This window comes from Lytechinus pictus, chromosome 7 (assembly GCF_037042905.1).
Source record: "Lytechinus pictus isolate F3 Inbred chromosome 7, Lp3.0, whole genome shotgun sequence".
Classification (NCBI taxonomy): Eukaryota; Metazoa; Echinodermata; class Echinoidea; order Temnopleuroida; family Toxopneustidae; genus Lytechinus; species Lytechinus pictus.
The window spans coordinates 34118982-34144419 of record NC_087251.1 but is presented as its reverse complement, the minus strand read 5'-3'; the positions used below and the strand labels follow the sequence as shown (position 1 = coordinate 34144419).

The 25438-nt window shown below is 35.8% G+C and overlaps 2 protein-coding genes and 2 long non-coding RNA genes across 4 annotated transcripts; 2 read left to right on the top strand and 2 right to left on the bottom strand.

The window, feature by feature from the left end:
• Positions 1–5400: 5400 nt before the first annotated feature.
• On the bottom strand, positions 5401–9879 carry LOC135154764 (uncharacterized). Its single transcript, XR_010294190.1, has 4 exons — positions 9761–9879; positions 7914–8080; positions 7030–7142; positions 5401–6096 (listed from the first exon to the last, which is right to left on the bottom strand). It is a non-coding gene; the product is annotated as an uncharacterized LOC135154764 (long non-coding RNA).
• Positions 9880–10193: 314 nt separating this feature from the next.
• LOC129256070 (uncharacterized) lies at positions 10194–14781 on the top strand. The gene is made up of 4 exons (XR_010294189.1): positions 10194–10431; positions 12113–12279; positions 13038–13150; positions 14096–14781. It is a non-coding gene; the product is annotated as an uncharacterized LOC129256070 (long non-coding RNA).
• LOC129264516 (DNA replication complex GINS protein PSF1-like) lies at positions 14635–19707 on the bottom strand. The gene is made up of 5 exons (XM_054902400.2): positions 19533–19707; positions 17834–17898; positions 17322–17417; positions 16845–16935; positions 14635–16435 (listed from the first exon to the last, which is right to left on the bottom strand). The coding sequence occupies exons 1-5, from the start codon at positions 19605–19607 to the stop codon at positions 16337–16339; spliced, it is 426 nt and encodes a 141-aa protein (XP_054758375.2). The 5' UTR covers positions 19608–19707; the 3' UTR covers positions 14635–16336.
• LOC129265804 (coiled-coil domain-containing protein 97-like) lies at positions 19473–24100 on the top strand. Its single transcript, XM_054903740.2, has 3 exons — positions 19473–19877; positions 21867–22575; positions 22937–24100. Exons 2-3 carry the CDS (start codon positions 21873–21875, stop codon positions 23386–23388), a joined length of 1155 nt encoding a protein of 384 aa, XP_054759715.2. The 5' UTR covers positions 19473–19877; positions 21867–21872; the 3' UTR covers positions 23389–24100.
• The last annotated feature ends 1338 nt before the right edge of the window (positions 24101–25438 follow it).

Below are 25438 nucleotides of genomic sequence, written 5' to 3'. Positions count from 1 at the left end.
TTTACCAGATATGTTTTGTATATTAGAATTTGTGGATAGTTGAAATACTGTGGTGCTCTTCAGATTGTCAAACTTATTTATTCTAAAGATGAAAGTTTTTGTATTTATCTCCTGTTTCAGACAGAAGATGCATTACACCTACATTATATATTGAGTTGCAGTAGTCTTGTTCTTTTTCATTTACCTCTGTTAATGTTTACAGAGATATTTAAATAAAGGTGCGTTCAGATATGGCATGGAAATGACAAGAAATTGAACTGCCTTGGTTTTGTTGATCTTATAGTGTGAAGCTGGTTGTTGAGAAATGGGGCTCAACAATATTTAATGGACCCCGTTTGATAAAATTGCTGTCTTGTGCAAGAAGGTCATTATTAATTTTAATGATATTAAGGACCTTTTTGTGGAATCTTATGCAATAGAGACATGACATATTATGCATTGTACATCAATGTAAGGAGAGTGCTGGTGATTTTTGCCATGTCTTCAAACTTTGTTTTTGCAAAGGGGATGGGCCTTACACATTTCCTGTAGGGTACTTGTTCGACCAAATTCATTGATTTTATATATATTAACTTGATACAGATGAATTAAGTGGACAATTGCTGTTCCTTGAAGGTGAAGATTTGTATAAATTTGAAATTATTATGTAGTGATTGGATAAACTGTAGTTAGTGCCATGAATCAGTTTATACTTGGCTGCCTTTTTTTATTTGTGTACCATTCCAACTATACTTAAGTATTTGTCAATTGTAGTATCACAGAATGGGGGGGGGGGAGGGGGGGAAATAAACTAAACAATGACACTTGCAAAATAATTCAGAAATTTTGAGAATCCATTGGATATGGTTCAGGTTGAAATTGGTTATTTTTTAGCTAAGCCCATCCATGGGTCAGATTCTATTGGGTACACATCAACCTCCATACACGAGTCAACAATCCTTTAGCATTTCTTACTTTTCTTATTCTGGTTCCCGTAACACAAAGGTTAGTGATTAATTATGCGCTTGATTTTTCACGATGGATAGTACATTGTGGTCAATGAAATCAATCGTAAAGATATTTCTTCTATGATGATCGCTAAGCTTTGTGTTATGGGATCCAGATTGTTTCCCAAAATGTATCGAAAAGTGCAGTCATCATTAGAAGATTACATGAACACTCAAATAAGGGTGTTGGTAACCTCCGCACGTTGCCACTTAATTGGCTCGTGCTTTAATAGTCAGTGATGTTTATTTCAATTTGAACAGAGAAGAGCATGTATCCCGCCCTAATTTAGATGTTGCTGTTGGCTTCATAAGAATGGATGAGAAATTTGAAGAAGAAATGATGAACTATTCGTAATAATGCTTGACTTTCTTGCCTGGTTGAATGCTGAATATATCTAGTTTGTGAGCTGCAAGTATTTGGAATACAGCTTTTTGGGGGTCTTTTTATTTCTTCTTTCTATTAAGGGGTAGACAGTGCAATCTTGAGCTTTTTTTAGTGTTTTGTGTTCCCTTTATCTCTGTGTATCTTTCAGCTGTCACAATCATGTTTAATCATTAGTCAGTTTGGACAACATATGCTCGCTGTTTTTTGAAGAGAAAAATACCTTGGTTATTATGTTCAGTTTTTGTATTTGGTAGATTATTATACCATACTATGTTTTATGATGCGGCCAATGCTTTGAGTCACAATTTGTACTTTCCGTGATTTATTTTGTATCACTGACGAGTTGTGTTTTAATTCCAAATGCATCTGCTTAAAAACTCCTTGAATAATAAAAAAGAGAGAAGGTTGTCTCATGCAAATGAGTCTTTTGTTTTTGCTGTTTTCATTCTTCAATGTCAAACTGTGTTTAGAAATACCATAAGAAAAAAAAATGAATTGACACAATGCTTTACCCTTACAATACACTGTTTATTCATTATATATTTACATATAGATTGCCATATTACATTGGGGAAGTGTTTTGTCAATGATTTTCATGAACTATTTTTCTTTCAGCCAATCATATGCAGGATTTGCAGTAGCTTATAGTCAGTGAAAATCACTTTTTTTAATGAAAGACTCCCCTTGTCACCCTCTGGGAAAATTAATGTAACAGGCAATATATACTGTACACTACATGTCAAATTTCATTCAAGGCAATTCTATGTTATAAATTAGAATTAAATTCACAAAGTTAAACAAAGGATATTTCACTCATAAAAAAATGTAGTTTGAAGTTGGATTCCCCCCAGAAGATAAGATAACAAGCACAAATGAAGAATGTGCGGGGGGGGGGGGGGGGGGGGGGGTTGAGGTTTGTTTTCAGCTCATCAGTCCCATTAACCGACTCGTTACTAAATCATAGGTTCAAATTTCTCTGGTTCCAAGTCTTTATGGAAAAGTCAAAATCATGACTGCATACATATGATTTCATTACTGGTATTTCATTTCACATACATTCATTATCTAATAATTTTATAGAACAATACGTGATAGTCAATACATAAATCCGACTCCAGAACATTGCGTCTTATGGCGGCCATATCTGAGGGCTTTCAAAGCAGAACAGGCTTCCAAAGAAGAACACGCTTCCAATGAGTAATGTAATGAGCCAGGTGTGTTGCTATGCCAGTGTCGATGAATTAACCTCTGATAAGGCTATCACACACCTTACGATTGGTCTGCGACCTGATTTTGGTATAAAATGCATTAGAATCTGTTACTGTGTACTATTCTAAATCATTGTAGGAATACCTATGTTCAAATCTGTGACTACGCTATCATCCTTATTAGAATAAAAGCGAATCTAATATCAAGTCGTAATGACGTCCTAGCAATCGTACAATTTGAAACTAACTTGGCCTTTACTCCAAAAAAAAGGCTTGCAATCATCCAAAACTGTTGTATTGGTATTCTTCCAGTTAATTTGAACCTCAAATAAAAAGATACTTTTTATTCACATTTTCAGAAAATTGGCAAAATGAGATTTACCGGTATTCCAAAATAAGATCATGGACCACCAGACGTAAAGTGTGCCGTGGCCTTTACACATAATTGAAGCGCCCCTATTTATAAATAACCAATAAAAATCACCCAAACCAAATTGGTCTAATGGATGTACACTGGAACGTCGATGATATTGTAACAGCCTTTCAGGTCACATCCAGCATTGGTATGGCTAAAGATTTATCATTCATGTTTCTTTGAATAGAGATGTTCGGCATCCATCATGACATAATATGCTCTAGGATACCTTGTCTTATCAGAGGCTCGCAAAGAGATCTCAGAAGAAAATGCTGCGGGAAAACAGATAAAACAAACCAAATCAACTTGCAGGAACCTCATGGTCTCATACACTTACTAATTTTTATATACATTAATAAACTTTAATAACAAAATCATAAAACCAAAGGAATTGATAACTAAAATATATACTTGTAATAATAAAAATATATATATTTCTCTACATCTGTGTTTAAGGCGAATTTTTTGTCTTCTTTCAATGTGCATAATGCGCCTTAACGCCCTCTACCTTCGTCTTTACGTCTATATGTGTATTAAGACTGAATAAACCCATTCATAGACTTCGCCCTTACGTAGGATGTAGGCATATATATATATATATATATATATGCCTACATCCTGACGGAATAAACCCATTCGTAGACTTCGCCCTTACGTAGGATGTAGGCACATATATATATATATATATATATGCCTACATCCTACGCAAGGGCGAGGTCTTTGAATGGGTTAATTCCGTCATAATTCACATATAGACGTAAAGACAAAAAATCTGCCTTAAACAAAGATGTAGAGAAATATATATTTATATATATATATATATATATATATGTATAAATATACATCAATATGTATAGATGCAAATGAATAAATACATAAGTCTGTTCATTTACATTAATGAATCCAAGGAAACAAAAGTAAAAATGTAATTACAGCCAAATCCAATTTTCCAAAACACATCACGGAGGAAGGACTTTTCATAACACCACTTAATCTTTGTGTTTATTACATGTTCAAACACATGGTGGAGGTGCTTGAACAAAATGACAAAAATTTGTCACCTTTTAGAAGAGTTTCATGGACATCAACCTTTCCAACAAGAGTCTTTATTTGGTGTCCTCGAAAACCTTGCTTGTTGAGAAACCTTAATCTGTAAGAGAAAATGTGAATTACCTGACTATTTTTCTTTAGTACCACCATACTGCCATCTTCTGTCTCAAATTCACCATAATCCATCAAGCACCTTACCTACAGAAAATAATGAACAATGGGAAAGATAAGGTTATATATATCAAACACAAAAAGCAATACATTTATACTATTAAGATTAGGAAATTATCAGAGCTAATTGCAAGATGCAGCAAAACCTGATGACTTCCCAATAGGCCTGTATATACAAAAGTTGATGTGCGATACCATAGGATGGTTCAAAGTAATCTGCCGTATGGATTCAGAGTAATGCAGTATATACTAATATCCATTTGTTTGTGTGCATCCATTTACCCTCATTGTACTTACAGCTCTAGAGTAATCCCCATGAATTTGATATATATATAGAGAGAGAGAGAGCGCATACACATTCCATGTAATAAAATCAAGGAACGATATATTTTAACAACGTCAAAACACTACACACTTTTTGTAAGTTAATTGAAAACGGAAAAAAATGTCTTAATTATTATGACTACACCACGAGAGATGGAATTATTCAATGCATCTGCAATCATGCAATACTTTATACTAACTTGTGGAATATTTTTGGAATCCTATTCTAAGGCATTCAATATAATATGATAATATCTTACCTCTACGTATAGGCTCTTTGGAGGGCTGCGGTCCTATATGATAAAGTATGCATGAAAGCAGTAAATGGAGATGAACACCAGGAGAAAGAGAAAAGAAATGAAATATCAATTCCTAAATAATTTATCATTGAATGAACCATAACAAAAACATGTTAGTGGAAAGTGTTGTTTCTTTATTTATGATTATAATTATGTCTTTTGCTGTTTAATTCTAGTAGAAATAATCAGGGGGGCGTTTCATCAAACAATTAGTCGGTGGTTTTCTCCGACTAAATGTGATTTTCACCGACTAATTTCATTTTCACCGACAATTTTGCCATCACCGACTAAATTCCATTTCATGAAAATTTGTCGGTGATTTTCTCCGACAAATTATTGGAAACCACCGACTAATTTTGTCGGTGGCCTTCACCTACCGACAAAACTTATTTTCACCGACTAATCAGCCTTTTGAGGGCCTTTGCAGCTAAAATCGATCAATTTCAGTTGATTTTGAATGTAACATTTTAATAAATTGCTTATTTTTCATTTCATTGAGAAAATTCAAAGAAAATGTATTTATTTTTAGTCAATGACAAATAAAAAGTAGACATTTCAAGAATAATATTTTCATCTTTAAAACTATATTATATCAATCAATACATAGGAAACATCTTCAAATGTACACATTTTTTCAAACATAATTTTCTTTAACCCAAATAAATCATTGTGCATTTTTTAATCAATAATGTCTGATAATGTCTGAAAAATGCGACCTCATTGACTTTTGTACAAGTTTTTTCAATGTTCATTAGTGTTGTTGGTGTTGCTGCTGCTGTTGTCATCGTGATTGCTGGAATTGCTGTTTGTTTTTGCTGCTCTTGGTGTTGTGGGTGTGGTTGTTGCATCTCCTGGTGCAATTAGTTATTTTTGCTACTGATGTTGCTCAAGGTGGTGCCTGTGTGGTTGCTGTTGTCATCGCTGCTACTGCTGCTGTTTACGAGTGTGGCTGTTGCATCTCCTGAGGCATCTATTGATGTTGTCGCTTGTGTTGTTGCTTGTATGATTGCTTGTTAGAATCCTTGCTGTTTGCTTTGTTTCTACTGTCGTTGTTGCTACTGCTGTTGATGTTTACCACTGTGGTTGTTGCATCTCTTGATGAAGTTATTTATGTTGCGCCCGATGTTCCCTGCATGATTGTTGGAGCTCCTGCTGCTGTTGATGTTGTCGGTGTGGTTGTTGCATCTCTTACTGCAGTTGTAGTTTCAGCTGCTGATGCTGTTGTTGCTCCTGCTGCTGTCCATGTTCATGGAAGTAACTGAAATGGATTTAATTTATAGAGCATGTGATATTTTATTAATAAAGATATCAATTTCCATCATTATTGATATCAGTCATTTATTCTTAATTTAATTATCATTGTTAAAACATTTTTTTATTTCTAATGTTTGAAATAAGAACTTTAAGTTCTAAATGGTTAAAATATTGTCACCAAAGCCTTATTAAACAATGAAAACAAAAAAGTTAATAACAAAGAAATGCATAAGAAAATGATTAAAATTTCCTCTTTTTTTATACACAATTGATTTTAATGACTTGGGTTTTTCTCATTGGTTTACCAAAGAAAGGGAGTCAAAATCCAAAATTATCACATTTGGTCTTTATTTCTTGAGCCAAATGCTGATTTCATGCAAGAGTCATGTTATCATATTAAATTAAAAAAAAAAAAAACATCAGGAACAGCAGCATGATTTCTGAAGCGAGTGCACAATCAACAGGCAAGATCCTGAGGCACCCCCCCCCTACCAAGATCATTTGAATTAATGAGGTTTCATGACTGCTTTTGTAGGCATTACATTTATACAGGCCTACAAGAGATATAATTTTTTTTTTTTTTTTTGGGGGGGGGGTAATCTTCCAGTGTTACTCCCATACAAAGCAGATGGTGATGGGGCGGGGGGGGGGGGGTCTAATAGGAATGCAGAACAATGGAACATTCATTTACTACTTTGGCAATAGAAAGCAAGTCACACCATCTAGCATTGATTGATATTGGTTGTTTTACAACTGTCCAATAAATATCACCATTAATCAATTAAGCATCTAAGCACTTATAGATGTCATTGTTTTCAAATATTTGAGTAGAACAAATAAAGAAGAGAGCAGTACCAGTAATTTAATATTTTTTTTAATGTGACTTTACTTTCTTCGCCAAAGTGAGGCAGTCATAATTAAGAGTGTTTTAACTTACAAGTGACATCACATTTCCTGCCTTCTTGTCTGGCTCTCCTAAACCTTCAACCATTTATACTTGTGTAACTTTGTATCTCATGTCTGTCTGAAAAGTTTGGTTGAAGCCTCCACCTGAAGGAAAAATAGTATTGAAATAACTAATTAAAATATTTGCCATAATCTGGTATTTCTTCTCACATGTATATGTACATGTCTAAAAACAGGAAATAAAACATCTTTTGATTACCAGGTTTCATATAGAAGGGGGTAAATAAAGGGTTCAAGTTTTTATTATGTTAATAAAAAATACAAACAATAGTAAAAATGACATATGCTCTGGCTGAGAAACTTAAAAAGTGAAATTATTCCTCACAATGTAGCTTGTATGTACATACACATGAGCAAGTAGTGCTAAATGGATTGAGGGGTGAGAGCAGGGGCTCCGGAAACCGGCGGGGGGGGGGGGGTGCATGTTAGCTGCAGGGTCAGCGGAACGGTTTTTACAGTGAACGGGCTGACCATGCAAAAAATTGTAACCAGATGGTCATTTCATATTTTTCAGCCCCCGCACTGTTTTCCAAAACCATGTACAAAAATGTAAAATTGACCATCTGCTTATGATTTTTTGCATTGGTCAGCCCCCCCCCCCCCTTTCGGCTCAGCCCCCTCACTTTCAAAACCGTTCTGCTGACCCTGCAGCTAACATGCAAAATATATTGAATCTATTATGTCTTTCATGCTTATGTAATGTTTGCATTTCAAACTGACTTTAAATAGAAAATCCGGTCACAGTCCGATTTCATTGTCATTGATGTGGGTTTTTATGATTTTACATTCTGCAACCAAAACAATATCCTTCATTATTTTTTAATCATTATCGCATTTTACTAGTCTACATGTTACCTGTGGTTGCATTTCAATCTCAGTATTTCTTCACCCATTGCCAAATCTTCTGTCACATGTTCATCAAATTGGCCGCTGGCACATTCCTTGCTGTAGTAGACCAGTCAGAGCCTTGCTTTCTAGTTCCAGATCCGTCTTCTTCTGCATACTGTTCAAATGTCCATAGTCTGAAATTAAAATATTAATAATATCACATTGTTATACATGTAGCAAAAAAAATATGTAGATTTACAGTGATCATTGAAAAATACTGCACTTTCAATGAATATTGTTGACATTTCATAAAGGGGAATGATCGAATATACCAATCATTTTTCTTCTTTTATTATCCTGAAATTTATAGAATTTACCAACAATCGGTCAACAATTTATCCTTGTTAATTCATATAATTTTCACTTGATTATAAACAAGACGGTAATTAACACATTAACCATACAAAATAGTAAAACAGCTTTTTCAATAATTTTTTTTTTTAATTAAAAAATAAAAATAAAAGTTTTTTTCTAACTCAATAGCGCTTGGATACCTTGCCGGTTAAAAGCCACAATCAAATTAATAAAAAATATGAATAGGCTCCTAATTCATAACTGCAGCAAATTGCATCCCCATCAAACTGTCAACTATTTCTGGACTGTGACCTTTGTTCAATGGAACTTTAATATGAGATTCAAGGCAGAAAAATACTTGGGATTGATGAGATCCATTCCATATTCTCCTATATTTTTTTCTAATGAAGAGACCTTTAACCTTTACATGCTATTTAAGGTTAGGTATGACTAGACTCTAACTTTATGTGGTACGACAGTATTTTTCAAAAAATAGATTAAGAGACATTATCAACAATAATTTAATTTATTTACCCCAATAACACCGATGCTATTGCAGATTCATGCTAAATAGTAATTTGTCTAAAAAATTGACTTAGAAAAATAAAAGCCAAACAAACTTCATAATCGCACACAAATGAAGAGCATTATTTCGTCTCCCCCAAATTGGACGATCAATATTTTTTTTAAAGGGAGCTATGAAATGGCTCATTTCACTTGGGTGCGCAAAGTCAAAGATAATTTAAGATAGATCTAGGGCTAGGCCTATAAGCTATACCAGTACGGCCACGGGCCGGTTGCACTATTTAAAACTTAGATCTAATAATTTTTTTATATCTAGATTTTAATTTTTATTGGGTGTGAACGCACCTCTGCCACAATCGCATCACCCCCCCCCCCCCCCCGCCCGAATCCTCGACAGCTGTCGAGAGCCTTCACTTCATTCGACTTGTGACTTGCTAAGGCTAAGCCTACATTAATAGTTGAGAACATCCACTTTACAAATTTACCACTCACACTATTACCATGTGATTTAGCTCCTGTTCAATTCCAATTTCTGTAACACAGAATTAGGATGGCCCCATTGGATATGTGTACATTTACAATTGCACACGCTGGTTTGCCTGGTGATCAAGCCAATCTCCGACTACACCGAGCAACAAAATTATTACAAAACCAAAGGAAATGAAAAAATATGATTTGCAACATAGAATGACATAAAGGTAGAACAATATAAAGAATTCTCTTTGCAAAATTTATAACATTGCAGCCATGTGCGGATCATTAAAACGTGACAGCCGTGAGCCGTGTCGTTAGTTTGGACCTGAGATAGTTCTACAGACACAGAAACACGGGTATGGGACTAGACTGGATTTTGTACTGTCAAGTTCACCGATCGTATCGACAGGGGTCCTGCCAGAAGATCCTCTTTTCTTGTAATTCATTTGATAATCACGCACAACGAATAATTCAATCACCTTACATACAATATGAACGACATTTTGAAGGGTTTTACTTACGGTAAAATCCTCATTCACCTCTACGAGGACCTTCGCTTCTTCTCATTTCTTCGTTTCATTTCGAATCGTCGTGGCGAAAACATCAATCAATTTTACATCTTTTTCACGACTTTGGGAGTGGGCGTGGCCTAATTAGTCAGCGAACCTCGTTCAAGACGATTTGTAAAATAAAAATTCTCTGACAATAGTCAGAGGAGCTCCGAGAGTTTGATGAAACGAATTTTTGTCAGCGCTGACTAAATTGTCAGCGCTGACAATTTTAGTCAGCGCTGACAGTTGTCGGACGAAAATATTGATGAAACACCCCCCTGATTATCCCTAAATAAGGTACAGCCCTCAGCTGTGAGTACATACAAATACCAGGGGGGTGTTTCATCAATATTGTCGCGCGACAACTGTCAGCGCTGACTAAAATTGTCAGCGCTGACAATTTAGTCAGCGCTGACAAAAATGCGTTTCATCAAACTCTCGGAGCTCCTCTGACTATTGTCAGAGAATTTTTATTTTACAAATCGTCTTGAACGAGGTTCGCTGACTAATTAGGCCACGCCCACTCCCAAAGTCGTGAAAAAGATGTAAAATTGGGTGATGTTTTCGCCGCGACCATTTGAAATGAAACGAAGAAATGAGAAGAAGCGAAGGTCCTCGTAGAGGTGAATGAGGATTTTACCGTAAGTAAAACCCTTCAAAATATCCTTCATATTGTATGTAAGGTGATTGAATTATTCGTTGTGCGTGATTATCAAATGAATTACAAGAAAAGAGGATCTTCTGGCAGGACCCCTGTCGATACGATCGGTGAACTTGACAGTACAAAATCCAGTCAAGTCCCATACCCGTGTTTCTGTGTCTGTAGAACTATCTCGGGTCCAAACTAACGACACGGCTCACGGCTGTCACGTTTTTATGATCCGCACATGGCTGCAATTTTATAAATTTTGCAAAGAGAATTCTTTATATTGTTCTACCTTTATGTCATTCTATGTTGCAAATCATATTTTTTCATTTCCTTTGGTTTTGTAATAATTTTGTTGCTCGGTGTGGTCGGAGATATCCTTGATCACCAGGCAAACCAGCGTGTGCAATTGTAAATGTACACATATCCAATGGGGCCATCCTAATTCTGTGTTACAGATATTGGAATTGAACAGGAGCTAAATCACATGGTAATTAATAGTGTGAGTGGTAAATTTGTAAAGTGGATGTTCTCAACTAGTATTAATGTAGGCTTAGCCTTAGCAAGTCACAAGTCGAATGAAGTGAAGGCTCTCGACAGCTGGCGAGGATTCGGGGGGGGGGGGGGGTGATGCGATTGTGGCAGAGGTGCGTTCACACCCAATAAAAATTAAAATCTAGATAGGCCTATAAAAAAATTATTAGATCTAAGTTTTAAATAGTGCACCCGGCCTGTGGCCGTACTGGTATAGCTTATAGGCCTAGATCTATCTTAAATTATCTTTGACTTTGCGCACCTAAGTGAAATGAGCCATTGCATAGCTCCCTTTTAAAAAAGAGATTGATCGTCCAATTTGGGGGAGACGAAATAATGCTCTTCATTTGTGTGCGATTATGAAGTTTGTTTTGCTTTTATTTTTCTAAGTCAATTTTTTAGACAAATTACTATTTAGCATGAATCTGCAATAGCATCGGTGTTATTGGGGTAAATAAATTAAATTATTGTTGATAATGTCTCTTAATCTATTTTTTGAAAAATACTGTCGTACCACATAAAGTTAGAGTCTAGTCATACCTAACCTTAAATAGCATGTAAAGGTTAAAGGTCTCTTCATTAGAAAAAAATATAGGAGAATATGGAATGGATCTCATCAATCCCAAGTATTTTTCTGCCTTGAATCTCATATTAAAGTTCCATTGAACAAAGGTCACAGTCCAGAAATAGTTGACAGTTTGATGGGGATGCAATTTGCTGCAGTTATGAATTAGGAGCCTATTCATATTTTTTATTAATTTGATCGTGGCTTTTAACCGGCAAGGTATCCAAGCGCTATTGAGTTAGAAAAAAACTTTGTTTTTATTTTTGAATTAAAAAAAAAATTATTGAAAAAGCTGTTTTACTATTTTGTATGGTTAATGTGTTAATTACCGTCTTGTTTATAATCAAGTGAAAATTGTATGAATTAACAAGGATAAATTGTTGACCGATTGTTGGTAAATTCTATAAATTTCAGGATAATAAAAGAAGAAAAATGATTGGTATATTCGATCATTCCCCTTTATGAAATGTCAACAATATTCATTGAAAGTGCAGTATTTTTCAATGATCACTGTAAATCTACATATTTTCTTTGCTACATGTATAACAATGTGATATTATTAATATTTTAATTTCAGACTATGGACATTTGAACAGTATGCAGAAGAAGACGGATCTGGAACTAGAAAGCAAGGCTCTGACTGGTCTACTACAGCAAGGAATGTGCCAGCGGCCAATCTGATGAACATGTGACAGAAGATTTGGCAATGGGTGAAGAAATACTGAGATTGAAATGCAACCACAGGTAACATGTAGACTAGTAAAATGCGATAATGATTAAAAAATTTGGTTGCAGAATGTAAAATCATAAAAACCCACATCAATGACAATGAAATCGGACTGTGACCAGATTTTCTATTTAAAGTCAGTTTGAAATGCAAACATTACATAAGCATGAAAGACATAATAGATTCAATATATTTTGCATGTTAGCTGCAGGGTCAGCAGAACGGTTTTGAAAGTGAGGGGGCTGAGCCGAAAGTGGGGGGGGGGGTGGGGGCTGACCAATGCAAAAAATCATAAGCAGATGGTCAATTTTACATTTTTGTACATGGTTTTGGAAAACAGTGCGGGGGCTGAAAAATATGAAATGACCATCTGGTTATGCATGGTCAGCCCGCTCACTGTAAAAACCGTTCCGCTGACCCTGCAGCTAACATGCACCCCCCCCCCCCCCCCCCCCCCCGGTTTCCGGAGCCCCTGCTCTCACCCCTCAATCCATTTAGCACTACTTGCTCATGTGTATGTACATACAAGCTACATTGTGAGGAATAATTTCACCTTTTAAGTTTCTCAGCCAGAGCATATGTCATTTACTATTGTTTGTATTTTTTATTAACATAATAAAAACTTGAACCCTTTATTTACCCCCTTCTATATGAAACCTGGTAATCAAAAGATGTTTTATTTCCTGTTTTTAGACATGTTCATATAAATGTGAGAAGAAATACCAGATTATGGCAAATATTTTAATTAGTTATTTCAATACTATTTTTCCTTCAGGTGGAGGCTTCAACCAAACTTTTCAGACAGACATGAGATACAAAGTTACACAAGTATAAATGGTTGAAGGTTTAGGAGAGCCAGACAAGAAGGCAGGAAATGTGATGTCACTTGTAAGTTAAAACACACTTAATTATGACTGCCTCACTTTGGCGAAGAAAGTAAAGTCACATTAAAAAAAATATTAAATTACTGGTACTGCTTTCTTCTTTATTTGGTCTACTCAAATATTTGAAAACAATGACAACTATAAGTGCTTAGATGCTTAATTGATTAATGGTGATATTTATTGGACAGTTGTAAAACAACCAATATCAATCAATGCTAGATGGTGTGACTTGCTTTCTATTGCCAAAGTAGTAAATGAATGTTCCATTGTTCTGCATTCCTATTATACCCCCCCCCCCCCCGCCCCATCACCATCTGCTTTGTATGGGAGTAACACTGGAAGATTACCCCCCCCAAAAAAAAAAAAAAAAAAAAAAAAAAATTATATCTCTTGTAGGCCTGTATAAATGTAATGCCTACAAAAGCAGTCATGAAACCTCATTTAATTCAAATGATCTTGGTAGGGGGGGGGGTGCCTCAGGATCTTGCCTGTTGATTGTGCACTCGCTTCAGAAATCATGCTGCTGTTCCTGATGTTTTTTTGTTTTTTTTAATATGATAACATGACTCTTGCATGAAATCAGCATTTGGCTCAAGAAATAAAGACCAAATGTGATAATTTTGGATTTTGACTCCCTTTCTTTGGTAAACCAATGAGAAAAACCCAAGTCATTAAAATCAATTGTGTATAAAAAAAGAGGAAATTTTAATCATTTTCTTATGCATTTCTTTGTTATTAACTTTTTTGTTTTCATTGTTTAATAAGGCTTTGGTGACAATATTTTAACCATTTAGAACTTAAAGTTCTTATTTCAAACATTAGAAATAAAAAAAATGTAAGTTTTAACATGATAATTAAATTAAGAATAAATGACTGATATCAATAATGATGGAAATTGATATCTTTATTAATAAAATATCACATGCTCTATAAATTAAATCCATTTTAGTTACTTCAATGAACATGGACAGCAGCAGGAGCAACAACAGCATCAGCAGCTGAAACTACAACTGCAGTAAGAGATGCAACAACCACACCGACAACATCAACAGCAGCAGGAGCTCCAACAACCATGCAGGGAACATCGGGCGCAACATAAATAACTTCATCAAGAGATGCAACAACCACAGTGGTAAACATCAACAGCAGTAGCAACAACGACAGTAGAAACAAAGCCAACAGCAAGGATTCTAACAAGCCATCATACAAGCAACAACACAAGCGACAACATCAATAGATGCATCAGGGGATGCAACAGCCACACTCGTAAACAGCAGCAGTAGCAGCGATGACAACAGCAACAACACAGGCAACACCTTGAGCAACATCAGTAGCAAAAATAACTAATTGCACCAGGAGATGCAACAACCACACCCACAACACCAAGAGCAGCAAAAACAAACAGCAATTCCAGCAATCACGATGACAACAGCAGCAGCAACACCAACAACACTAATGAACATTGAAAAAACTTGTACAAAAGTCAATGAGGTCGCATTTTTCAGACATTATTGATTAAAAAATGCACAATGATTTATTTGGGTTAAAGAAAATTATGTTTGAAAAAATGTGTACATTTGAAGATGTTTCCTATGTATTGATTGATATAATATAGTTTTAAAGATGAAAATATTATTCTTGAAATGTCTACTTTTTATTTGTCATTGACTAAAAATAAATACATTTTCTTTGAATTTTCTCAATGAAATGAAAAATAAGCAATTTATTAAAATGTTATATTCAAAATCAACTGAAATTGATCGATTTTAGCTGCAAAGGCCCTCAAAAGGCTGATTAGTCGGTGAAAATAAGTTTTGTCGGTAGGTGAAGGCCACCGACAAAATTAGTCGGTGGTTTCCAATAATTTGTCGGAGAAAATCACCGACAAATTTTCATGAAATGGAATTTAGTCGGTGATGGCAAAATTGTCGGTGAAAATGAAATTAGTCGGTGAAAATCACATTTAGTCGGAGAAAACCACCGACTAATTGTTTGATGAAACGCCCCCCGGAAGTAGCATCCTCAGAATACTATTGTAAGGTATACATACTCTCAAATCAGCTTTGCCTCATCTTCGAAATAGAACAAGTGAACATGTAAATGCATGATAGACTAACCTTCAATCACATAACTTCTTAAAATCATTACAACTAGAGTAATGCACCTTGGCACATCGCCTTCCAGGAATCGTTATTTTCAAATATATACATGGGCACAACAACAACAATATCAAGGTTTACTTTGTGTGCAAATTAATTAAACGTATTATCCACTATTTCTAACAGAGAGGGCATTTCCTAATTTATATCACAATAAACAATGTGAAGGGGAAAAAAACCCACTGGATTGGGGGGGGGGGCCTTATAGTAATTCAGATGGTAAATTGCTAATTGATCTGCACCTACTTTCATCTACTTTCTATTTGGTCTCATCCCACACATTATTTTCATAGTTCATCGAATAAACATTTGGTCTGATTGCTAGTTAGGCAATGTACCAATTAGTCTGATAATTCAGTAAGGCAGTTTATCTAATATCCACTTGGTCCAACACTACTCAGTCTATAAAGTTAGATGGATTATTTACGATATATATTTCCTCAGATAATGTAAAAAATAATAATAAGGAGATAAAATGGAAATTAGACCAACTACTAGGCAATAGATCAAAATTAGAATAATTTGGGTTGTAGACCAAACAGCAATTAGACCAAAGTGATAGTGGACCAAATGGGTTTTGCCTATGTGGTATTAGAGACTAACTGAGAATGTAGACAACTGCTTGTTCACCAGGCATAAATATTCACATCTGGACGTTATTTGTGCCTTACTAAAACCCAACAATAGCAACAAGTGAATATAAACCATTCATATCACTCTTCATTTCACAGGCACAGGTAAAGTAAACAAATAATAATGAAACAATTTCAATTCAATTCAGTGTCTCTATTTCCAAATCATTAAAAAAAAACATATTTACAACACATAAGATCATATAAATGCATTTCAAATCCTTAAAAATATACAAATAAATACAGTAGATGACAAATATATTCCATAATTCATTCATGTACAATAAAGTAGATAAGGAAATGGGGGAACTAAAAAAGGCAAAGCTTGTGGGTTAAGAAAATTGCAGCCTAAAATAATGAAAATAAATAATAATTAAAAATAAACGATACTCATAAGTCTCATAACAAACATGTTACCTGTGTGAGATCAAGTCCATCCTGTCCTAATGTTCTCATGTAGGATGCCAATGACTTGTTATACTTTGTAAACCACTGCACCTGTAGAGTAATATAGTCATCATTACATAACAAACTCAGAAAGATACTTTCACATAATTTGAGCTCCTAAAAACAAAGAACCTTAAACTTATTTTCTTGAATATCATCATTACTATTTTAATTTCTATATGCACTGTATGATACGCTTTTCTGAATCTTATCTCCAGAGTAACTCTATCCTTTTAGGCAAATCCTTTGGGGTGTGGGAATAGTCCAAGGAAGCAAGCTTAAAAGATTACATAAAATTTAAAAGGAAATTATTACAGGAATGAAATGAGAAACCTATCATAAAGAAATATCTTATCTACAGAATGTCTCCCTCTATAAACCACTCTGTGTCAACATTCAAATCTATCCTAAAATATAAATCTGATAAATCCTAAGTACACTTTGTTGAATTTATAATTACCTCTTGTTCTGAGAGATTGTATTTGACCTCTGCCGGTAGCACACTTCCAAACTCCCATCTCATATCACGGATCATACACAGTCTGTTGTGCCTAGTAAATGGGAACATCAGTACAGAAACAAATGTTACATTTACACTGGCAATTAACTACCAAATTGAGTGTTTGTAGTATATATTGATAAATTTATAAATTATAGTCAAATATAGCATTGCTTCTGTAATGTCATGTAGTGTCTTGCAAACAAATCCTGTTAGTCACCATACTTGTTAAACAAACTTTTTAACATTCTTGATTCATATTTGGACATTTCAATTCATAATGTTGCAATTAATTTCATATGTGTTTACATTACCAAGGCCTATAGAAAAATGAACAATGAAAGGATGACAGAGTCTTCTATTCCAGCATGAAATAAATTGGGTACTAATTCCAAATCCACATTTTCTCTACTGTATGTTTGAATGAGTGATACTTACAAGTAAGCAAGGAGACATCGCTTGTTTCTTTCAAGACATGTGTGACGAAACTGGACAGCTGGAAGGCGGTCTTTCTCTCCTTGAACTGTCGCCTCTCTGCAACAAACACCAAGGCATAATGAAAGACAGAATCTATACCTACTACTTTTTCTGTCAAATTGAAAACTGTACATTATTTGTTTTATACAACGGGTTAGCACTTAGCAGTATAAATTATTTAAACCCCTCCAAATTTCAAGGGATCGCACAGAGCCAGAGGCCATATCTGCTTTTTATTATGACAAGCATAGCCGGTATGATGCATCCCTGACAAACCACACCAAAATGCACAGGACGGTGGTAATGGGGAAAGGGGGAGTGGAGATCTTACTGAGTACCAATAAAAATCTGAATGCAGACATCAAAAGTTAGGTGACAGATGCTCATGTCATGTGTGTTGAAAATTGAAATCACTTTTATTGTAAAAGAGTCTCATATACATGTTTGTACAAAGCCAGCAAAATAATACTCACACATCGCTTTGGTTTTGATCATAAAGAGCTTTCATTTCTTCAAGAACTTGCCTAACACCTTCTTCCTGCAAAAAGGGGAAAACCATTTAAATTGAACTCAAATTTAGTCTGTTCAATGACAATTATAAAAAAAGATCTAGTACAAATAATTAGGTGAATATCTGATTTAGGAGAGATCAAAACTTATATTGGAAACCCTCTCCTATGGGGAAAGAATAGGAAAATCAAAGAAGGAGGAGAATGATAAGGGGGAGTACATGTAGGAGACCAAGAAGGGGGAGGAGGATAGAAGAGAGGGGAAGGGGAAGAAGAAGAAGAAGGAGGAAGAGGAGAAGAAGAAGAAGAAGAAGAAGGAGAAGAAGGGGAAGGGGGAGGAAGTGAAGGAGGACAAGGAGGAGAAGGAGAAGAAAATGAAGAATATTGAGTCAGTGTCCATTTTATCGTTCAACTGGACTATGTCTTGCTTCATAATAAAATGTGTAAAACTCCTCTAAAGACCAAACTCCAAAAAGATTTCTGTTGTCTAACTTAATATTATAAAGATGCTACACATGTATTGTATTTGTAGATGAACGTCTCCTGGAAAAAAAAACTTTTCCAGCATCACAAAAAAAAAAAGAAAGATGGATGAAAGAAAGGAAAGAAAGAAAGAAAAAGAAAGAAAAAAAAAGAAAGAAAAAAAAAGAAAGAAAAAAAAAAGAAAAAAAAGGAAAGAAAAAAAAATCTGAAAGACTACAACAACGTATAATGCCAAACGCCTTCATAATGATGGAATATTTACTGTGTCTACTTGTTTAGCTACATGGTAAAGTAACATATGAATTTAATTATATCATACATGTATCAAGTCAATGAATCACTCAACAAGTATAGTGAGACCACTACATATCGACCACCTCTTTTGAAACCGACCACCTTGCGCGCATTAAAATTATTGCGTATTACAAACGATACGCGCGGGAGAGTAGGCGCAGTGTCCATAGGAACGGTAAGAATAGATTTTACGAGAGAAAAAGGTAAAAATTTATCAAAATTGTTTTGACTAGACCCGAACCCGCCCCGTTTCCGATAGGAAACGGCTTTAGAACAAATATCCGTCGTCAATCGTCGATTCATGTGCCGGAGCTCGCAGTGGAAGTAGTGAGACGATCATATAGCATGTTGACATCATATCATAGAACTGATTTGGAAGAGTCAAAATATTTCGCCAACGCCACAAGAATCGGCCGTAAACTATTGCGGGTGGTCGGTTTCAAAAGAAGGGTGCAAATTAGACAGGAATAACCATCGTTTCTGGGGATTTATTTAACAATATCTGACATTTTACTATAATTGTGAGTGGAGCCAACGCAGTTCAGTGGAACAACCAAAATACATTACAGAGACTGAAGCTTTTGGTCTAGGTGCAAATTTATGTAAAATCGTCGTATTCGTTGTTCGCTGATATATAATATACGCGGATTGAATCAGAGTCGCCGATCGAAACATGAGAATCTGATCTGCTCAATTTTCTGCACAAATGAAACGGAAACTGGGTAAAACTGATAAATATTTTCGCAGATACGATGCTTAGAAAATTAGGTGGTCGATAAGGGGTAGTTCCAACCATACAGAAAAGGAAGAAACGCAAAAATAAGTTAGTGGGACTGGGATCTACGTCTAACATAAACAGAACCCTCAAAAGGCCGATTATACTCACATTAAAGGGGGCAAGCGACCCATTGACAGCTCTCTGAAGCTCATGGATAAGTTCTATTGCCTTTTCTCCGAACATGATTTCCCGAACTCCTCAGAAAGTTGAATATTCATCTATGATCTAGTTCCAAATTCAAATCAAGGCGCCTTCATGATATTGATATGCAAAATCAGCAGCACAAGCTTTAAGCGCGCCGGTTCGGCGCGGCTGACTAGGCCTAGGGCTAGGCTCGACACTAGCTGGTAAATTTATTTGATGTTCAAGTTTCAACGACGATTTTCCTAGAACACAAAACCGATATCAGCTTGCTGCATTGCCGTTTTTTTATTTTTAATAATCTAGGTCAAGGTGAGTGGATTGGAATTTACTGGTAGATTTACTGGAAAGATATTGAGCTTGAATTTGAATAAGTTCTTCGGCGGTAGGTCTAGTGCGCTTTCGCCTCACCGGTGGGTCAACGAAATAATGTACAACCTTCTCGCTGCTTCACCCCCGCTTCATTGGGGCGCTGGCGTATTGAAACACTGCATTATTTTGGTGGGGTGCGAAAGTGCACTCCCACCTCTCTTTTATTTGTCTAAAAACTCTAACGTTCAATCTAACCTAGGCTCACCTGTTTGGTCGTCATTCCCCGGGGGGGCCACTTACATTGACGAGTGGATACCATGCGCGACCAAAAAAACACGTAAAAAGGATGTCCTTTTCACGATAGGGCACGTTACGTACGTAACGTGATAAGGGTGTCAAAAACACAAAAATAATGAAAAAAGGGTGTCTATTTCGCTAGGAAAATTACGTGTTTAGGGTCGAATTTGCGGGAATGATAAAACAAAATTAAAATGTTTTATAAAGGATGTCCATTTTGCACCAACACTTCGTGTTTAGAGTCCGATTTGCGCGAGGTGTAGAAAGTGGGGTCGTACCAAACCAAATAAGGTAAAGCCGACGACCGAAGGACCCGTAACAATAAAACATTCCTGTACTTGTTTAGGGGTTCATTTCAGGGAATATTTGCCAAGAGTATCGTTTTGTTTCCAATACTTGTTAAGGGTAGGGTTTCACGCGCCAATACTTGTTAAGGGGTGCATTTTCAGAATATGGAAATTACGTGTTTAGGGTGCTTTTCGAGACCCCATGGTCGCGCATGGTATCCACTCGTGAATGGAAGTGGCCCCCCCGGGCGTCATTCTTTACTTAAATAATATCAATGTTTGCTTTGGAATATTGTTTGACTGCTTTGACAAACAATTTATGAGTATTCTTTGGAAATTTTAAATCTGGACACTCATCCAGGTCCAGGAACAAATAAATAAAGGCATGCAATGTCTTATGTTCATGATGTTATAAGATTGAACTTGTAACTTGTGTATCCTAAGTATTAGATCTATTCCTATAACTTATAAGACTAGATCTGTACCCAGGTGTTGTGGGTCGTGTATTCGAACAATAAATTTCAAACAGTCATTTAAAAATTTTGCAAGCAGATAAAAATAAAATTCATTTAGTAGGATGGGGGATCGGGTGTCCGGACACTTTATATTTTTGAAGCCTTCTTTTTTGTCTTTGGATTACACTAAAAATACGAATTCAATAGTTGTAATCATCTTCTATTTTGTTCTCTATAATATTTCCTAACATTTTGTACTAAAAATTGATGAAATTTCGCTTGTAATTTTTTCCAAATGACTTTCTAAAATTGATCGTCCGGACACACAACCTGTCCGGACACACAACAACTGGGTATACAAAGTGTTCTAATTAAAGAGAACATAGGCTGATGATCGAGGATTAGCTGTCTACAATTTTTCAATTCATTGTTTATGTTTCATCTACAGAGAAAAGAGGAGGCTTTAATAATAAGTGTCCGGACACCCAACCCTTATGAATATTTAGTCATAGGCATAGCATAAATCTATGTGCCGATTTATTTATTTGTGATGGAATTTAAATGAATTTGAATGCTGTCAGAGATGCAAAGTTAAAAAAAGACCAGCTTCGGAGCGATACTGTGTAATTTAGGCAGGGATATCTCCAGGCATTATGTGTATTGTAGACTATATTGAGGATAGGCTGTGACACAGTTGTAAGAAGGAGATTTGGAGGGATGAGCAAGAGTTCGTAATGTAGTCTCCTGCTCCTAAATATATGAGACTTGGCTTGTCTGAATTGTATTTGATATCATTGAATATGTGAAAGGTGTTCAGTAAATAAAAAAAAGAATGTATATAAACTATAATTGATGGTCGATGAAACCAAAGTTGATATATTGCTTACATAATTGAGTGATAAATTTGAGTGAGTGAAATAAATGTTTGTGTTTGTATTTTTATATTGAAGGTATGCATGATGATGCAGTCTCCGGTAGATTTACCCAAGCCCAATACGGAAAGCATCCAAGCTCCAGAAAATATAGAATTGATATCTGCTCCACAAATAGACACTACAGACGAACTTTTGAACGCACAGCAACGAATGTTTGAGAACATTGCGCTCAGCAATGCCCACATCAAAAACCTGCAACGAGACGATGTAGACCTGTCATTAAGTGAAAGGGTAAAAATCCTCTCTGAACAGTTCCATCACTCTCCTGCAGTATTCATTGAAAAGTTCCACCCTTACCTGTGTGAAGACGACCTTGTGTGTTTCGAACCTTCCTCCGATGTGTACGAGGTGTCGTTTTATCTCAAGATGACTAAGAGGAGACTTAGTACTGGAAATAACTCTGTGGTAGTGAAAAACCGACGGTATGAAGCACTAAAGAAGCTGGAGAAGGAGGGGACTTATTTCAGCGATGATGAGATGAGAGCGAGGGAGCCTCTGATGTATGAACAGCTCATTGGACAGTACTTGACAGACGAAGAGCGTGCAGAAACCAGAACAAAGGTTGACATGACGGACTTAAAGTTTTCAACAATCCTCATGACATTCATGCAGGACCAGGAAACAAAAGAATTGTATAAGAGACAACAAGATAAAGAAGAAGAGGCAGAAGAAGAAGAAGAAGAAGATGATGATGATGATGACGAGATTGATGGAGATAAAAAAGGTGATCTCTTACTTCCAGATATTGGTAAATTGTAAAGATATTCATTGGCTAGCAAAAACAAAGAAAATCATGCTAATACTTGATGAATGTATCAATATTAAGATAATCACTTTGTTCTTCATATGTTTCTTCAGTATTAATTGGTAATTTATGTAATTTGTTGATTGTCAAATGTGTTTCATTTCTGTGGAGCTGCAGCAAATATCAAATCATGACCATCTTAAGAACTATCATGTTCAAAATGAACAAGTCCTAATTGAACATAAGTAATCTGGTTTTGTTTTCCTTCACTTATAAAGATATAATAATACTTTTATACTAAGTTTGAATTGAAACACTCATTTATCTTTATTATGTTCAGGTCAGTCCACCGCCCTGGCTCAACCCTCACAAAATTCTGTCGGGAAAGAAGATGATGAGGATGAAGAAGAGGATGACGAAATGATGGATGATGAGGATCAAGATGGTGCAGTCTTTAGCCCTCGTCAGCCAACTCCTGCCACAGAAGCAGAGAAGCATCTCTTGAGAGAAGAGTTCCAGAACCTAATGAGAGAGAGGTTCCTCAGTGGAGGCGATCAAGACTTTGATTACGCAGCAGTTGATAACAATGAGGAGTACGATTCCCTCGCGATCCGTGCGTGGGACGAGGAAGAGAAATACTTTGATGATGAGGACGCAGCCGATGCTGATGAAGGACACAGAATAGAAGAACAAGGAAATTCAGGTAGAAGTGATAGGTTCGCATCAAGGACAGACAATGAGGAATTGGATGATTACGAAAAGTGGACACCAGAGGAATCATCTATGGAATAGTAGCATGCTGATGTAGCTATTGGAAAAAAATGGGACCAACACATATCAAATCAAGTATTTTCTTGCCTCTACTGCAAGAACTAAGAAATCATTTGAGAGGTTAACTTGGTTCATCTTGGAGGGATAATGTAATTTCTTAATGATCAAATCAGCTTTTATTTTGGAGAGGGGGGGATCATGAGGTGAAGTCAAAGGATACTGACGTATGTATTAAGTTGCCTTGTTCTCCTCAGAAGGGGAGAGCTGTTTCGGGGGTCAACTGCAATTTGGGTTCATCATGCATATTGGAGGGACAATGATCTCTTAGCATTTGGAGGTTAAAATGAGCAGTACTTTCGTATTTATTTTGTTTATACCCTGTACATGTACTTATAGTGGCTTGCCCATTTTACTCCTTGTAAAATGTGCATGTTACACCATACATAAAACCTAACCTCAAAAACTAAATAAACCCTGATCATTATCTTAACATTATTCCGGACCAAAACTCTATTGCAATCCTAACTTTTAAACCTATGCCCTCTAAGATATTAAGACTGAAACAAATGTTGCAGGAGCATATGTTGTGTCAACTGGAAGGGGGGGGGGGGGCTCATGATTGAACTTATGAAACATGGAATGGCTTCCAGTCCTGTCAGTCCCTTGAAAAAGAATTGTGTATATATACATGTATATATCATGACATATTTTAATAAAATAGCTCATTTAATGACATTATGCTCACTTTGTTATGTATGATCAGTTTTATTTTTTAAGCTAATTCATTTGTGCACTGAACTGGTCTTTAACCCTAAAAGGCCTGGGGGGCAGAATTCGCCCCCTCTACATTTTTCACGATAAATCCGCCGCTGGAAATTTTTCAACTGCGCCACTCGCTGACTTATTACTTTCAAATCTCGCGCAACTTTTGAGATCAAATTTACGATGCCCGGGTACGCGATTACGAAATCACGTAACATTATGTAAGTGCATGTCGGACCCAAAACTGCTCAAAAATGTGAATTCATGTACAAATCCAAAGCAAATTGTGTATTTAGCCAAAATTCATAAATGTATCATTATTTCTACTTTGACTGATTAAATTTAATTAATTTTGTCTTATGATCAAAATTAAGTCTGCAACAATTTCCATCGAAAAAACAATAAAAACAAAAAGTAAAAAAACAAAGAAATACATAAGAAATTTAAAAAAAACAATAAAATACATAAGAAAAAAATTGCAATACCAAATTTTTTTTTAGTACATTTGATCGGGATCCTACAAAGAGTCTGTGAATAAAAAATTAGCAGTTTTGAGGCAGTATAATAGTTGATTAGAGCAAATATTTCATTTCATGAATATATTAGCATAATCAATTCATTAAATGAAGAATCTTATTATTAAAAAAAAATAAACCACACAACCTTGTAGACTATATCGCACACTACCACTGTGCAAATTTTCGCGGCGCTCGCGCAATCGAAGGCCGAGATCTCAGGGGGGGGCAGAATCCGCCCCTCCCCGGCTGTGAGATGGGTCCAAATAACCCGGCTCTTTAGGGTTAATCTTGGTTTATTGAAAGTTTGTTAGGCCTTAAGAAAGCTAGAATTCAGTTCAATCACTTTTGTAACAAAGTAACAAGTGGTATTTCAGGCATATTATAATGCCTGAAATCATGGGATGTAAATCTCCATGGTATAAACAACAGATCGGACCACCGATTAAAAACCTTTACTTTGGGCCAACAAGTTGCCACTTTTATCTCTCCCTCCGTATCTCTCCCCCTTCACTTGATCTCTCTCATCCCCCCCTCCCTCTCTCTCTCTCCTCATTCCCTCTCTCTTAATAATTTGCAGTTTGTTGTCACCTAATTCTTAAAAAAAACTTAGTGGTACAAAATAGTGTGGATGGTGTTTGATTTGCCTATCAAACACCAACACTGAACTGGAAATCACCCATTCAAGATCAAGTAGGCATTTAACAATTCAAATACATGTACATGTAAATTCATCACTCTATGCAAATAATTAATACAAAGGAAAACACATGGAAACAAGGAATGTATACAAA